The 17565-nt window shown below is 35.3% G+C and overlaps 1 protein-coding gene across 6 annotated transcripts in view; it reads left to right on the top strand.

Moving 5' to 3' along the window:
* POT1 (protection of telomeres 1) overlaps positions 1-17565 on the top strand; it is a 98310-nt gene that overhangs the window by 63496 nt on the left and 17249 nt on the right. For all 6 annotated transcript variants that reach the window (XM_055590830.1, XM_055590833.1, XM_055590831.1 and 3 more), the window contains 4 exons: positions 6102-6271; positions 7672-7760; positions 12999-13055; positions 15676-15832. In XM_055590830.1, the coding sequence (XP_055446805.1) occupies positions 6102-6271; positions 7672-7760; positions 12999-13055; positions 15676-15832 (473 nt within the window). The remainder of the gene's footprint in view (positions 1-6101; positions 6272-7671; positions 7761-12998; positions 13056-15675; positions 15833-17565) is intronic.

Genomic DNA, 17565 nt, shown 5'->3' with positions numbered 1-17565 from the left:
CCTTTTCGCTGCTTTATCTCACCCACTAGAGGGTGCTCTGAGCACACATAATTAAGAAAATGTAGGCAATTAATTTTTCTCTAAAGATATCATGACATATTTATCTGTAATGTTATAGAAAAATGGAAATAATTTTATCTGTATAAAAATAATATAACTGTAGGCTTTTATTTAATGTACAGTAATAGCATATTTTAGTTGTTCTGAGGTAACCTCCATACCAACCATTTCATACTAAATTAAGAAAGCCTGAATCGAATGATACTGGTAGCCAATGAATTCTTATCAGCACTTGAAGAAAACTGGTTAAAGTTGCATATCTATAATGAAATGCATGGAATGCATGTATTTTTGTTGAGTAGGAACAGGAAAAATGTGGTTTTTATTTTATTTAATAAAGAACAATTAAGGCATTTATAAAGTATGATATAATTGAATTCTCTGTACATTTTACAACTTAAGTTTTTTAGCTGTAACGTTTTTAACATTTTTCTGAAAATTTGCTTTTTAAGTAAGATTTCACATTCCCTAAACATTTAATACACACACACATAATGACATTTCAAACATTTTGTCTATAAACAAAAGCAGGGTATTTTCAATCCCCAGGCTTATTCTGACACAACTTAAAAATAATTATGAAATATACCTAGTTAGTATGTTTGGCATCAGTGACCCAAGAACTATAGTTTGATTATTTTCAGACATATACAGGTTATTAAAAATGTTAAACCTAAAGGGAGAGTTTTGAAAGTTTATAGGGAATATTTAAATTATTTAAAAAGGAATAATAATTTCTTAATAGCTAGTTTGTTTTGCTTTTTTTGTTTATGTATTAAAATGGACTTTTATAACAATGTTTAGACATATGTTTTATAATTTGGGGGTTATGATTCCCTCACCTGTATTTTTGGAATCTTACCACATTAACAACAAGACTATTTATTATGTATTTGTCTATTTTAACAGCACATCGGGCATATTTTATAGTATATTTAGCAAGCTTAAAAAATACAATGCTGCCTCCAGAAGGAATTTCTGGAAATAGCAACTTGTCATTTTTATAGCCTATGTATATATAAATTCTCTCTTGATCTTTAAAATATTATTTTGTTTAATTATGAAATGCAGTAGTAGAGACAAACGAACATCCATGTGTCTGTCACCCAAACTTAATATTTATAAATGTTTTACACACTTATTTTAGGTATTTTTAACTTTAAGAAATGAAACTCTGTGTGTGGAACCTTCTTTGTACTTCTGCCTATCCTAATTTTTTGCTTCCCAATATCCTTTTTTTATTTATCCTAACATGTAGGTATGTACAACCATGTTTAGTATGCTTTTATTTTATGAATTTTTTCTGAAAAATGCATATAGTTATTTATCATACTATAAATTGCTTTTCTCCTTTGGCATTATATTTCTAAGATTTATCCATGATCATACATGTGTCTCCATTAATACCAGCCTGTCTTAATTTTTATACCTTTATTTTTAAATGAAACTTCATAGGTTAAGCCCTCACTCCCAGTTCAGTCTTCAAAACTAACTTAACTGTTCACTTTCAGATCAATGTTTACAGTTGCAGGAAAAGCACTGGGGATTTTGACAGAAATTGCATTAATTTTAGAGAATAATTAATTAGGAAATTATCATTATATTTTGAAACTTTTCACTTATGGATATGGTATCTTTCACCTGGGTCTGGCCTTAAGTACTTTGTAGATTACATACAAATACTGTCTAATATATTGAGTATATTAAAAAGAATTATAGAATAATAAATGTTCAAAAAGAATGAGATAGAAGTGCATAAATAGAAATAAATTTTATATTTTCTTTTTACTTTACTTTGGAGACCATGAGGAAAATCAATTTTTCATCCTTTTTTTTCTTTTTCCTTTTGTGTTTTTCTTCTTTGAGTTTATTTTTCCTGCTCCCCTGCTGTTCTGTCAGTGTTAGAAGTCAGGGAAGAAAAGAATAAATGCTTTACCTCTTTATAAAACGCATGATTATTTGGGAAAAGTATCCTTGAGAATGAAGAAGTAGCTCAAGGAGTATGGATGTCCCCCTCCTTTTCTTTCGCCCACCGTTTCTCTCCTATCAAATCCAGAGTGATGACAAGAAATACAATGAACTGAGACAATAATAAGCAGAGGTGGGAAATTGATTTATAATAAATGTGATTTAGGTTATACAGCTTCTTCCTTCAGTAGAAGTCAGTTTCTTTAATAATATTCTGTATGTGTCTCTTTTTAAGTCTTGTTAAGAGAATATCAAATACTGTATATTAAAGGTATTTTTAGGACTCAGTTCAGTTGCTCAGTCATGTCTGACTCTTTGTGATCTTGTGAACTGCAGCATGCCAGGCTTCCTTGTCCATAAGCAACTCCTGGAGCTGGATCAAACTCATTTCCGTAGAATCGGTGATGCCATCAAACCATCTCATCCACTGTCGTCCCCTTTTCCTCCTGCCTTCAATCTTTCCCAGCATGAGGGTCTTTTCAAATGAGTCAGTTCTTGGCATCACGTGGCCAAAGTACTGTAGCTTCAGCTAGAGCATCAGTCCTTCCAATGAATATTCAGGACTGATTTCCTTTAGGATGGACTGGTTTGATCTCCTAAGAGTCCAAGGGACTCTCAAGAGTCTTCTCCACATCACAGTTCAAAAGCATCCATTCTTCAGCATTCAGCTTTCTTTATAGTCCAACTCTCACATCCATACATGACTACTGGAAAAACCATAGCTTTGACTAGATGGACCTTTATTGGCAAAGTAATGCCTCTGCTTTTTAATATGCTGTCTAGGCTGATCATAGCTTTTCTTGTAAGGAACAAGCGTCTTTTAATTTCATGGCTGCAGTCACCATCTGCAGTAATTTTAGAACCCCAAATAATAAAGTCTGTCACTATTTCCATTGTTTCCCCATCTATTTGCCCATGAAGTAATGGCACCGGGTGCCGTGATCTTAGTTTTCTGAATGTTGAGTTTTAAGCCACCTTTTTCACCATCCTCTTTCACTTTCATCAAGAGGCTCTTAACTTCTTCGCTTTCTGCCATAAGGGTGTCATCTGCATATCTTAGGTTATTGATATTTCTCCTGGCAATCTTCATTTCAGTTTATGCTTCATCCCGTCCAGCATTTCGCATGTAGTACTCTACATATAAGTTAAATAAGCAGGGTGACAAGATACAGCCTTGACAGATTCCTTTCCCTATTTGGAACCAGTCTGCTGTTCCATGTCCAGTTCTAACTGTTGCTTCTTGACCTGCATACAGATTTCTCAGGAGTCAGGTCAGGTGGTCTGGTATTCCCATCTATTTTAGAATTTTCCACAGTTTATTGTGATCCACACAGTCAGAGGCTTTGGCATAATCAATAAAGCAGAAGTAGGTGTTTTTCTAGAACTCTCTTGCTTTTTCCATGATCCAGCGGTTGTTGGCAATTTGATCTCTGGTTCCTCTGCCTTTTCTAAATCCAGCTTGAACATCTGGAAGTTCACAGTTTATGTACTGTTGAAGCATGGCTTGGAGAATTTTTAGCATTACTTTGCTAGCATGTGAGATGAGTGCAGTTGTGCAGTAGTTTGAGCATTCTTTGGCATTGCCTTCCTTTGGGATTAGAATGAAAACTACCATTTCCAGTCCTGTGGCCACTGCTGAGTTTTCCAAATTTGCTGGCATATTGAATGCAGCACTTTCACAGCATCATCTTTCAGGATTTGAAATAGTGCAACTGGAATTCCATCACTTCCATTAGCTTTGTTTGTAGTGATGCTTCCTAAGGCCCACTTGACTTCACATTCCAGGTTGTCTGGCTCTAGTCCAGTGATCACACCATCATGGTTATCTGTGTCATGAAGATCCTTTTTGTACAGTTCTTCTGTGTATCCTTGCCACCTCTTCTTAATATCTTTTGCTTCTATTAGGTCCATACCATTTCTGTCCTTTATTGAGTCCATCTTTGCATGAAATGTTCCCTTGGTATCTCTAATTTTCTTGAAGAGATCTCTAGTCTTTCCCATTCTTTTATTTCCCTCTATTTCTTTGCATTGATCACTGAGGAGGGCATTCTTATCTCTCCTTGCTATTCTTTGGAACTCTGCATTCAGATGGGTGTATCTTTCCTTTTCTCCTTTGCCTTTAGCTTCTCTTCTTTTCTCAGCTATTTGTAAAGCTTCCTCAGACAACCATTTTGCCTTTTTGCATTTCTTTTTATTAGGGATGGTATTGATCACTGCCTCTTATACAGTGTCACGAACCTCTATCCATAGTTCTTCAGGCAGTCTATCAGATCTATCCTGGGAATCTGTTTCTCACTACCACTGTATAATCATAAGGGATTTGATTTAGGTTATACCTGAATGGTCTAGTGGTTTTCCCTACTTTGTTCAATTTAAGTCTGAATTTGGCAATAAGAAGTTCATAATCTGAGCCACAGTCAGCTCCCGGTCTTGTTTTTGCTGACTGTATAGAGGTTCTCCATCTTTGGCTGCAAAGAATGTATCTTGATTTCGGTGTTGACCATCTGGTGATATCCGTGTGTAGAGTCTTCTCTTGTTTTGTTGGAAGAGGGTGTTTGCTAAGACCAGTGTGTTCTCTTGGCAAAATTCTGTTAGCCTTTTTCCTGCTTCGTTTTGTACTCCAAGGCCAAATTTCCCTGTTATTCCAGTTATCTCTTGACTTCCTACTTTTGCATTTCAGTCCCCTATAATGAAAAGGACATCTTTTTGGGGTGTTAGTTCTAGAAGGTCTTGTAGGTCTTAATAGAACCATTCAACTTCAGCTTCTTCAGCATTACTGGTTGGGGCATAGACTTGGATTACTGTGATATTGAATGGTTTGCCTTAAAAACAAACAGAGGTCATTCTGTTGTTTTTGAGATTGCATCAAAGTATTGCATTTCAGACTCTTTTGTTTACTCTAATGGCTATTCCATTTCTTCTAAGGCATTCTTGCCCACAGTAGTAGATATAATGGTCATCTGAGTTAAATTTTTAAGATTAAGTTTGGCACAACATCTAAAATTTACAATAGGACATTTAGTTCAAAAATATATTTGGTTTAATTCTACATTTGAACTCACAGAGTCTGTTTCACATTATGGTGTCCTGACAGAAATTGTTTTTACAAATGTTTTCTTTCCATCAAACTTGTGGAATGTGTGCTGCATTCAAAGTTGTTCAGTTGTATCAGACTCTTTGAGACCCCATGAACTGTAGCCCACCAGGCTCCTCTGTCCATGGGATTTCTCAGGCAGAAATACTGGAGTGGGTTCCCATTTCCTACTCCAGGAGATCTTCCCAACCCAGGGATTGAACCCGTGTGGCTCTTGCATCTCTTGAACTGGCAGGTGAATTCTTGTGGAATAGAGGAAGTTTATTATTTTGATATAATAATGCATTTAAAAATATTCTAGTAGTCTCATAATTAGAGTGTTTTAGTGGTCATATTTAATTGTTACCTGAAATTGGGCTTCCCAGTGGGCTTAATGGTAAAGAATCCACCTGGCAATGTAGGAGACACGAATTTGATCCCTGGTTAAGAAGATTCTCTGGAGTAGGAAATGGCAGCCTACTCCATAATTCTTGCCTGAGAAATCCCATGGACAGATTAGCATGGTGGACTGCAGCCCATGGAGTAGCAAAGAGTCAAACACAACTGAGTGGGCCAGCTATCAGTGATATACCTTAAATTAGCTAAAGCAGGTTATTTTCAACAACCCAATCAAATAGGGGGCTTGAATTTGATTTAGGTAATAGGTTTCTCAGCTACTATATTTTACTAAAGCTAAGACTCAATCGTATTTCATGTCTTAATATCCCCAAAATGAAAATGTGCCTTTAGATTCGAAAAAAATGCATACATACGTATCTATACATGCATATGTATGTATACTTACATACATTTTGGTTTCAATATGGTGTCCTTGGGGCTGATATTGAGTATACATCAGTGTAGCATACCAGTTCCCTTTCTGATGGGTCAACAACCCTGGTTATTGGTCTGTACCCCATATTAGTTGTTAAATATTGTATCAGAGATTTTTTTTTTTTCATTTTCTCCATTTTCTAAATAATAAACCATCTGCTTTTAGGTTGGAAGCTTCCTTAGAATTTATAGCCTCCATACCAAACTTCAGTCAGTCAGTTCAGAGAACCTGGCAACGTCTTTAGCCCTAGAGTTTCATCTTCATGGAGGCACAAGTTATGGTCGGGGAATCAGAGTCTTGCCTGAAAATAACTCCGATGTGGATCAGCTGAAAAAGTAAGCCTATTATATACCTATCTAGAAATTGTAAATAAGGTATTAATTAAGCTGATTTCTAAGATTATGTAGTTCTGAGGTGAGGAGAGGGAATCTAATGCTGCTATTGCTAAGTCGCTTCAGTCGTGTCCGACTCTGTGCAACCCCAGAGACGGCAGCCCACCAGGCTCCGCCGTCCCTGGGATTCTCCAGGCAAGAACACTGGAGTGGGTTGCCATTTCCTTCTCCAATGCGTGAAAGTGAAAAGTGAAAGTGAAGTCGCTCAGTCGTGTCCGACTCCTAGCGACCCCATGGACTGCAGCCCACCAGGCTCCTCCGTCCATGGGATTTTCCAGGCAAGAGTACTGGAGTGGGGTGCCATTGCCTTCTCCGGGAAATCTAATGAGTCCCTTGTAATTGATTCTCAGAGCCTTCTGTGCCATTATCCATTTTTTAAAAATAGCTGAACCAAATGAAACAAATCAAGTGATCGTCGGTTCAAATAGCTAAACAGTAGTAGAGCTGAGTTTATAGTCCTTAGTTTTCTAACATTTACTTATATTCTTTCCTACCTTTACTCTTTGCACTTTATGTTCTACCATTTTCCACCTTCTCTAAGTATGGAAACAAACAGTGGAAACTGGAGCTTAGCTAAAGTTTGGAAAACTTGATATATATATACCTAGAATGCCAAACGTACTTGGTCCTCTATGGAAAAAATACTGCCTTTCTAAAGTATGTATACCTAAGAAAATAGGTAGCAGAATTATTTCATGGTGTCATATTTTTAAAACTTTCAGGTGTGCCCAGAAAGTGAGTAGTACCTTAAATCCTGCTACACTTGTACTTCCCTTTTCCATGAAGTATTCCTATTAGTCATTGTGTGTAGAAACTCTTTGACCTATACTCTGGGGAAATAAAAAGTCTTCTGCATATTTTCAAAGAGATATACAAAATATCCTGTTCAGTAAATTGAAATGACATAACTATTTTCTGTTTTAACATATTGAAATCAAGATGACTTTAACATCAATGAAATTAGCTATTTTAATAACCTTATATCAGTTTTCCTACTTTATTTCGTAGATTGCAGAATATAGCCATATAGTATTTCATTGCTTGAGTCTAGAGTGAGATTGTTCTTAGAATGACATGCATTATATACCCAGCTTATTTGTAATATTTCACGATCCCACTATTTCACTTTTATCTTTCTAGACTTGGGTTTTTTAAATTTTAGAGTCTCTTGGAACCCCCTGATAATCTGATGAAAGCTATAGACCTACTGAAGAATGTGTACACACACAAAAACGCACACAGAATTTTCATGTAATTTCACTAAGCTCTTGGTTTCTCTGGGTAAACTGACCATTGTTTGACTGTGCTTTATGCAATTAAAAGTTGTATTCTTTCAATTATAGGATTTTAGAATCTGCACATTTGCCCTCCAACCAGAGTTTTGGTGGTGTATGTCAATCAGAGCAAGAGGACAGCTTTTCAAACATTTCAAGTAAGGACAGTTTTTTAATAAATTACCTAACTGTAGTTGACTTATAATATTGTGTTAGTTTCAGGTGTACAGCTTTAGATTATTTTCCATTATAGGTTATTAACAAGATACTGAATATAGTTCCATGTGCTATACAGTAAATTCTGGTTATTTACCAGTTTTTATATATAGTGGTGTAAATCTGTTAATTCCATACCCCTAATAACTAAGGGTGATTTTTGATGCTGCCAGTTTAGTTTCTGTTAAGTAAAATTACTACATCAACATAAATTCTCTTTTTTAATATCTCCCTATCTCCTTTTTTTTTTTGTTAAATTGATATTCCTTATAAAGAAACATGCTAAACCTTTATGTATCCTAATACAAAAAAACATTACTCCTCCCTTAATTATGTAGTTACATTTTCAAATTGGAATGGTAAGGATTACTTGATTTGGGTTATATTAGTATTTATGTACATACATTTATGTGTGTGTATATATACCTATTGGGCTTCGCAGGTGACTCAGTGGTAAAGAATCCACCTGCCAATACAGGAAATGCAGGAGACATGGGTTTAATTCTCGGTCAGGAAGATCCCCTGGAGAAGGAAATGGCAACCCACTCCAGTATTCTTGCCTGAAAATATCCCATGGACAAAGGAGCCTAGTGGTATTGGAATGAACACTGACCTTTTCCAGTCCTGTGGCCACTGCTGAGTTTTCCAAATAGGCTGGCATATTAAGTGTAGCATTTTAACAGCATCATCTTTTAGAATTTGAAATAGCTCAGCTGGAATTCCATCACGTCTGCTAGGTTTTTATGTAGTGATGCTTCCTAAACAAACTCTTAAAGAGATGGGAATTCGAGACCACCTGATCTGCATCCTGAGAAATCTGTATGCATGTCAAGAAGCAACAGTTAGAACTGGGCATGGAACAACAGAATGGTTCCAAATTGAGAAAGGAGTACGTCAAGGCTGTATATTGTCACCCTGCTTATTTAACTTATATGCAGAGGACATCATGCTAAATGCCAGGCTGACTGAAGCACAAGCTGAAATCAAGATTACTGGGAGAAATATCAATAATCTCAGTTATGCAGATGACACCACTCTTATGGCAGAAAGTGAAGAAAATCTTAAGAGCCTCTTGATGAAAGTGAAAGAAGAAAGTGAAAAAGCTGTCTTAAAACTCAACATTCAGTGAATGAAGATCATGGTATCCAGTGCCATCACTTCATGTCAAATAGATGAGGAAACTGGAGAAACAGTGACAGACTTTATTTTCTTGGGCTCCAAAATCACTGCAGATGGTGACTGCAGTCATGAAATTAAAAGATTCTTGCTCCTTGGAAGGAAAGCTATGACCAACCTCAGTACAGTGCAGTTCATCACTCAGTCGTGTCCAACTCTTTGTGACCCCATGGATTTCAGCACTCCAGGCTTCCCTGTCCATCGCCAACTCCCAGAGTTTGCTTAAACTCATGTCCATAGAGTCGGTGATGCCATCCAACCATCTCATCCTCTGTCGTCCCCTTCTTCTCCTGCCCCCAATCCCTCCCAGCATCAGAGTCTTTTCCAATGAGTCAACTCTTCGCATGAGGTGGCCAAAGTACTGGAGTTTCAGCTTTAGCATCATTCCTTCCAAAGAAATCCCAGGGCTGATCTCCTTCAGAATGGAATGGTTGGATCTCCTTGCAGTCCAAGGGACTCTAAGAGTCTTCTCCAACACCACAGTTCAAAAGCATCAGTTCTTCTGTGCTCAGCTTTCTTTATAGTCCAACTCTCACATCCATACGTAACTACTGGAAAAACCATAGCTTTGACTAGATGAACATTTGTTAGCAAAGTAATGTCTCTGCTTTTTAATATGCTGTCTAGATTGGTCATAACTTTCCTTCCAAGGAGCAAGCGTCTTTTAATTTCATGGCTGCAGTCACCATCTGCGGTGATTTTGGAGCCCAAGAAAATAAAGTCTGTCACTGTTTCCACTGTTTCTCCATCTATTTGCCATGAAGTGATGGGACCAGATGCCATGGAGAGAAGACCAACCTAGACAGCATATTAAAAAGCAGAGAGATGATTTTGCCAACAGTGGTTCGTCTGGTCAAGGCTATGGTTTTACCAGTAGTCATGTATAGATGTGAGAGTTGGACCATAAAGAACTCTGAGCACTGAAGAATTGATGCTTTTGAACTGTGGTGTTAGAGAAATTCCTGAGAGTCCCTTGGACAGCAAGAGATGAAACCAATAAATCCTAAAGGTAATCAGTCCCGAATATTCATTGGAGGACTGATGCTGAAGCTGAAGCTCCAATACTTTGACCACCTGATGCAAAGCACTGACTCACTGAAAAATACCCTGATGCTGGGAAAGATTGAAGGCAGGAGAAGGGGATGACAGAGGATGAGGTGGTTGGATGGCATCACTGACTTAATGAACATGAGTTTGAGTAAGCTCCAGGAGTTGATGATGGACAGGGAAGCCTAGTGTGCTGCAGTCCATGGGGTCACAAACAGTTTGACATAACTGAGCTACTGAACTGAGCTGAGGAGCCTGGCGGGCTATAGCCCATGATGTGGCAAAGAGTCCCACACAACTTAGCGAGTAAACAACAATAACAACAAAAATATATATACTTATTAAAAATCTGTATTCGTTTCCCAGTCAACTATTTGCTTGTTATTTTCTAGCTGCTTTACTTCCAATAGCCCAAGTATTTTTTGATCATACATATTATACCTATTATAAAATATTAGCAGATAATTGATGGTATATTTATATTGTTATCCACCTGAATAGATGGCTATTCAAATATAAATTTTAAAAATTTGCTCAATCTGTAATAATTTCTCCTTTATCATTTTGTCTCAGTATTTGCTTGTACATTTTGAGCTTTAAAATCTATGTCATGTTTCTATCCCCTATGTTTTTTTTTTTTCCTACAACCTAACTTCTTCCCTACTGTGATCTATTTAATGAATATTTATGCTCTATCTATATCAGTAATAATAAGCATTAAAATTAACATCTGTGACTTGATAGGCACTAAATAAATGCTAACAGTCATTATTTAATCCTAACCGCACTCCTGTGAGGTTGCTATTATTCTTCCCTTTTGCAGAAAGGAAACTGAGGCTTTGAGTAATGGGGATCATATAATTTGCCCAACCTCTCTTACTATTAACTGATGGCAAAGTCAGTGCCATTCAAATGCTGGTGATTTGGTTATTTTGTCCATGTTTATTTCTTCATTTTATGTGCTTTAAAATTCTTCATATTTCCTAGCACCTTGATGACAGCATTTTAGCCTAATCTGTGACAACTTGAACTACCCATTATGAGGCCAATTTACTTCAGTTGACAATCATTTAGAGCCAGTATGATTTATAATTATACTTTTTGAAATCTCTTTTCTCCTAAAATGTTTTTCTGATTATTTTCAAGTAACAGAAGTAGTATATACAACAGTATCAAGCTATGTAGCTTTTCCATGCCTTTATGCCCACTTGCTGAGGTAAAGGTAACAGTTGACTATGATTTCTTCAAACCATTCATGTTTATAAAAATACATATATAATTCTATATGAACATATATATCTTTTCCTCTGTTTAAAATTTTCACAAAAGTGAGACCTTAGTATACTGGTTGCTTTCTTTAATGATAGATCATAGACCTCTTTCTGGGCTAATTCATATAACTCAAACTCATTCTTTTAATAGCTGCATTATATTTTACGTCAATCTAATATAATGAATGCAGCCATTTTCTGTTTGATAGACAGGTAGTTTTCAGTTACTTACTCTTACAAATAATGCTTTAATAAACATCCTTGAACAATTGTACATTCAAGCTTATTTTTTCTCTAAAATAAACTTGTAAAGGTGGGGTTGAAGAATCAAAGAGTAAACACATGTTATTTTCATAGATGACACCAGATTATATGCCAAAATGTCATAGGATTCAAATGCAAATAGCATGTCCCTTCCTTATACTGTCAATGGTATTGCTTTAGCAATATGTGTACTTTTTTCAGTCTGGCAGGTTTTAGGTATATTTAGTTTCCCTGAGTACTTGGAAACTTAAAAAATCTTATATTTATCGACCCTTTTTACTTCTTTGAATTGTCTGCTCTTACTCTTTACCTGATTTTCTGTTGGGCTTTTTTTCTTTTTTCTTGTCAGTTTGTGGGAGACTGTTTTAATACAATTTTGCACATCTTTTCTCTTATTTTCTTATTATCTGTTTACTAATCAGACTTCTGCATTGTTTCACTTCATGCAGAATGGCAGATATTAAGTAATCAGATTCTTTGAAATTATAGTTTGCCAGTTTAAGGTGTCCATGCAGGTTCTCTTACCATGGGTCTTTGTGCCATTTATTAGTGATGTTAAAGGACAAGTAATCCATATGTTTGTATATGATGTTTCATATAAAAATTATAAAAATGTAACATACTATTATATGTAATAGAATGTGGTAAGCTCATGTAAGTGCAAAATGTGAATACTTTTTTTTAAGTCTTGAATTCTTCATTTTAGAAAGCATTACTAAAACGTATTGCTGTGATCACTATTTTTGCTCTTTGGTTTAAGTAAAATTATATTTTATGGCATTCATCAAGTCATCCTATTAAATTTAGTTAATTTATTATTTTATCTACCTATCCCTTATTTCCATCACAGTGTACTTTTTCAACATTAAAAAAACTTTCAAACATATAGAAAAGTTGAAACAGTTGTTCTGTCAACATTCATATTCCCACCATCAGATTCTCTATTAACCTTTTACTCTTTTTGCTGTGTCTTTTATCTTTTTTAATCCATCAATTCATTTTAGTTTTTGATGCATTTCAAAGTAATTTGCAGATGTAAGTACACCTTCTAAATACTTCAGTGAATGAATGTCATTATCTACAGTTCAGTATTTGTTTAGGATTCTAAACAAGAAATTTAAAATGTTTATATTTTAAATTCCTTGCCATTTTCACTTAATTGATGGAATCCACTTGTCTCTATAATAAAGCCTATGCAATTTTGATTAAGATTGCATTGAATCTACAAATCAATTGGGAAGAATATCAGTTATTAACAATATTGAACTTTCCATTCCATGAACAGATGACATGAATCTATAAACAAATTTCTCCATTGACTTAGCTTTTCTTCAGTTTCTCTCAGTAATGTTTTATAGTTTTCATTGCCACATTGAGCTTTTAATGGATTTTAAAATATAATTCTCTCCTTTTTCCTAATAGGCTCTGGATCAGTATCATTATATGAAGTTGAAAGATGTCAACAACTATCAGCTACAAGTAAGACCATTTTCATCTTTGAAATTGAGACACAATAGTGAGCATAATGAAGTCTGTCTGTATATTTATCAAAGAACTCATCATTAGGCTTCCCTTGTGGCTCAGATGGTAAAGAATCTGCCTGCGATGCGGGAGACCTGGGTTTGATCTCTGAGTTGGGAAGATCCCCTGGAGAAGGGAACAGCTACCCACTCCAGTATTCTGGCCTGGAGAATTCCATGGACTGTATGGTCCGTGGGGTCTCAAAGAGTCAGACACGACTGAGCGATTTTCACTTAGCACTATCTAATATTGAGAGCATATATCCATGAGAACAAAAACATACCCATATTTATCTTTTAATCCTCTACCTCATCCTAACTGGCATAAAATGGAACCCAGAAAGATATATGTTTTTAAATTGAGTGTGTATATTTATATCATTTATCTATAAATTTTATAGATAAATTTAGACATATAAATAAAGACATATTTATAAAAATAAGCCCCACTGCATAGCAGAGAGTATAAAATATCTTAGTTAGTATTAGTTTTAATCAATCCACACTGTGTATTTAGTGGTATACCCAAAAAGGAGCTCCTTAAAATATTCCCCAAAATTTTAATGTTAGCAATGATAATCAATTCATCAGATACCCATCTTTTGTTACTTCGGCTAAGGTGAAATAGAACAATTTAGAAAATATTTCTATGCACAATATATTAAATAAAATTATGTAATATACTATTATAAAAACAAGAGTTTTTCACAACTGGAGAAAGGATGTATAACTATGAAATGGCAGAGGGCTAGAAGAAAGAAGCTTATGGTATTGTATTAGATTTGGAGGTGTTAGTATGCACTCATGGTGTTAGAGACAGATAAAGAAATAGATATATGTGTGTGTTTGTATATATGTATTCACTCATGTATATATTCATACACATGCAGGCTCATATGTGTAAGTATAGGTGTAAACATATATGCATATGTGCCCCAGCTCTGTTGATAAAAGGAAATGGAAACAATGACATCCAGTAGCAATGAGCACACCTAGTGTTCAGATCCTCGGAGAAGGCAATGGCACCCCACTCCAGTACTCTTGCCTGGAAAATACCATGGACATAGGAGCCTGGTGGGCTGCAGTCCATGGGGTCGCGAAGAGTCACACACGACTGAGCGACTTCACTTTCATTTTTCATTTTCACGCATTGGAGAAGGAAATGGCAATCCACTCCAATGTTCTTGCCTGGAGAATCCCAGGGACGGGAGAGCCTGGTTGGCTGCCACCTATGGGGTTGCACAGAGTTGGACATTACTGAAGCGACTTAGCGGCAACAGCAGCAGCAGTGTTCAGATTTAGTTTATAAATAATATCTCCAACCAGGGCTTCTTGGAGAAATAACATATTCCAGAATTGGGAAGGAGAATTGTAAGATGATTCTGGAACATCTTATTGTGCCATAAAGTAGAGAAGTCCACAGGTTAATGGTGGCAGGTGTCAAATCTCGTACAATTTAAGTGTCAAAATTAAAATTACTAGTGATGAGATAGTACTGCTTGAGTAAAGTAGGAATCTATTAGTCCATATGGAGAGTAAAGAAAGAAGAAAACAAATAAATGAGGTTGAATAGAAAATTGTTATTTCAAATAGAATGGAAGCTGATAAACATAAAAGAAATAATCAAGTTAGGGAAAAAAGTCACCATTTTTAATCATGATAGTGATAATTTATTAAGTTGCCAATCATTGGTGGATCCTAAGCTAGCAGGATTCTAAACATTTGATGAAATTGGGATATTTATATTTTATCAAATGCTTTCTTATTAATAATGGAGGGAGAAATAATAAGGTTATAGTGGAGAAACCTACTGAACAGCACCTTAATGAGCTGAGCAAAGTTCACATCCCCAGGAATGAAAACACTGACACCACGTGCCTCTTCATGTGCTCGTCATGTGCTCTGAGGGCCACAGTATCACTTATATGGTAGTATTCCTACCAACAATGCATAATTGGTATCTGATCATGATAAAAACCAGACACACCCAAATAAGCAGCCTCAAATTCTCAGTATATCAACGTCTTGAAAGACGAAGAAAATCTTAGGAACTATTTTACACTAAAGGACTCCAAAGAGACGGAAGAAATAAATGCAATGCATTGTTCAGGATTAGATCCTGGACCTGAAAATAAAATGCTGAATAGAAGCATTATGGGGCTAGTTGGAGAAATTTGAACGTCTGTTGATTCAGTGATAATCATTGGTAAGTGTTTTGATGTTGAAAATTGCATTATAATATATTAATGAAATTTCTTGTTCTTGTAAAATACACACAGAAGTAGGGGTAAAGGGGTATAATGTTTGGAAATTACTATCAAATGATTCATATATATATATAAATATGTGAATATATGTATATGTGAATCATGTATCTGTAAGATTTATATATATATATATATATATATATATATATGGAGAGACAGAGAAAATGACAGAGATGATGTGGCAAAATTTTACCAAGGTTGACAGTTAAAACAACTTAGATTTTATTGTAAATTTTTTTCATGGAGATTCTTATCATGAATATATTGATATCCTTATAGATTTATCTAACTTAATCCAAAAATTCTTCATAGTACTTACAGATCATCAATATTTGGAGAAAACCCCACTGTGTGCTATTTTGAAACAAAACGCTCCTCAGCAATATCGTATCCGAGCAAAACTGAGATCATATAAGCCCAGAAGACTCTTTCAGTCTGTCAAACTTTATTGTCCAAAATGTCATTTACTGTAAGTATTTTCTGTAATAAAACCAAAGTTTTCATTTCATAAATTTGTGTATATATATTTTCTTATGTATAAGTTTAAGTCCTGGAAGTGAATCAGTTATGGTTTAAATCTATTGTATTTTGAAAGAATGGTAATCTTTTTAAGAGAAAACATTAATTCCTTAAAGATAAATCCTTTTGATATTTCTTCATAATAGTAAAAAAAAAGTAGGTGCTATTTTTAGATCTGAAATTCAATTTAGTAGCTCTGATACATGCAAACAAGTAACAGACTATGAAAATATTTAAGCAGACTTTCTCATTTGTAACAAAAAACTCTTGAAAGTAAACCATTATTAACTAAAATTCTTAAATAGATAAGATTTCTGGTTAGTTGAAATTCCTAATTGTTACCTTGTTGGAAATATTCCTGTCATGCTTAATAACTATAATGCAGTGAACATAATTTAAATTTTTGTTAATAATTGAGGATTTCTCAGTTTCTGAAAATCTTTATTCTAAGCATCCATTTTTATATAAATGAGTAAATATATAAAACATTAGAATATATATGTACTTATTATTGGCTCAAGACATATTCTGAAAATTATTTTTAATCCCTCTTCCTCTATTTATGCAATTTGACTATCTTCTCTCTATGTATGTAACAAATACATGTATATGCATCGTCATTCGAACATGTTGTGTGTGTGCTCTGTACACTTATATACATATAGATTCCCCTCTGAAATGTAAGTATAGTACTGTTTGTGGAGATTTTTAATCATCAGATCTCCTTCTGTAAAACAAGGGATTGTTTTTTATCTATTTGGGCTTGAAATAATAGTTAGAATATAAGTATAGATTTTAGATCTTTAAGTATTATCAAATTATAGTTGGTAAAATTCTGTAAAATAATATAACTTTACCAAAAAAAGCCACCCTGTATGATCCTTTTTTAAACAAATGAGGAAAACATTTCAGAAAGGTTAAGAGGTTTGGGGCTTTCCTGGTAGTCCAGTGGTTAAGAATCTGCCTTGTAATGCAAGGGACACTGGTTCGATCCCTGGCCTGGAGGGTAGCCACATGCCTCAGGGCAGCTCGGCCTGTGTACCACAACTACTGAGCCTATACTCTGGAGCCCACAAGCCCCAAGTACTGAGCCCATGTACAACTACTGAAGCCTGTGCACCTTAGAGCCTGTGTTCCTCAGCAAGAGAAGCCACCTCAGGAAGAAGCCCATAGTGAAGTGAAAGTTGCTCAGTTGTGCTCAACTCTTTGTGACCCATGGACTATACAGTCCATGGAATTCTGCAGGCCAGAATACTGGAGTGGGTATCCGTTCCCTTCTCCAGGGTATCTTCCTAACTCAGGGATCAAACCCAGGTCTCCCTCATTGCAGGCGGATTCTTTACCAGGTGAGCCATGAGGGAATCTCCTGAGAAGCCCATGCACTCCAACAAAGAGTAGCCCCCACTCCCCACAACTAGAGAAAGCTCATGTGCAGCAACAAAGACCAATCATAGCTGTAAAATTAGATAAATATTAAAGACAACACAAAAAAGTAGAACATTTAGTAAGGTTAAGAGATTTTACCTAAAGTTACACACTTGATTGGTGACAGAACCAAGAAAGGAAATAGACCTTTTGATTCCAGATTATGTAATTTCTACTGTATCATATTTTGCCATATGATTTAAAAAATACATATTCTAGATTAAAAGGAATCAAAATAAATACTGTTCTATAAAATAG

Source organism: Bubalus kerabau, chromosome 8, assembly GCF_029407905.1.
Source record: "Bubalus kerabau isolate K-KA32 ecotype Philippines breed swamp buffalo chromosome 8, PCC_UOA_SB_1v2, whole genome shotgun sequence".
NCBI lineage: Eukaryota > Metazoa > Chordata > Mammalia > Artiodactyla > Bovidae > Bubalus > Bubalus kerabau.
This window is presented reverse-complemented; position numbering and strand designations above follow the sequence as displayed.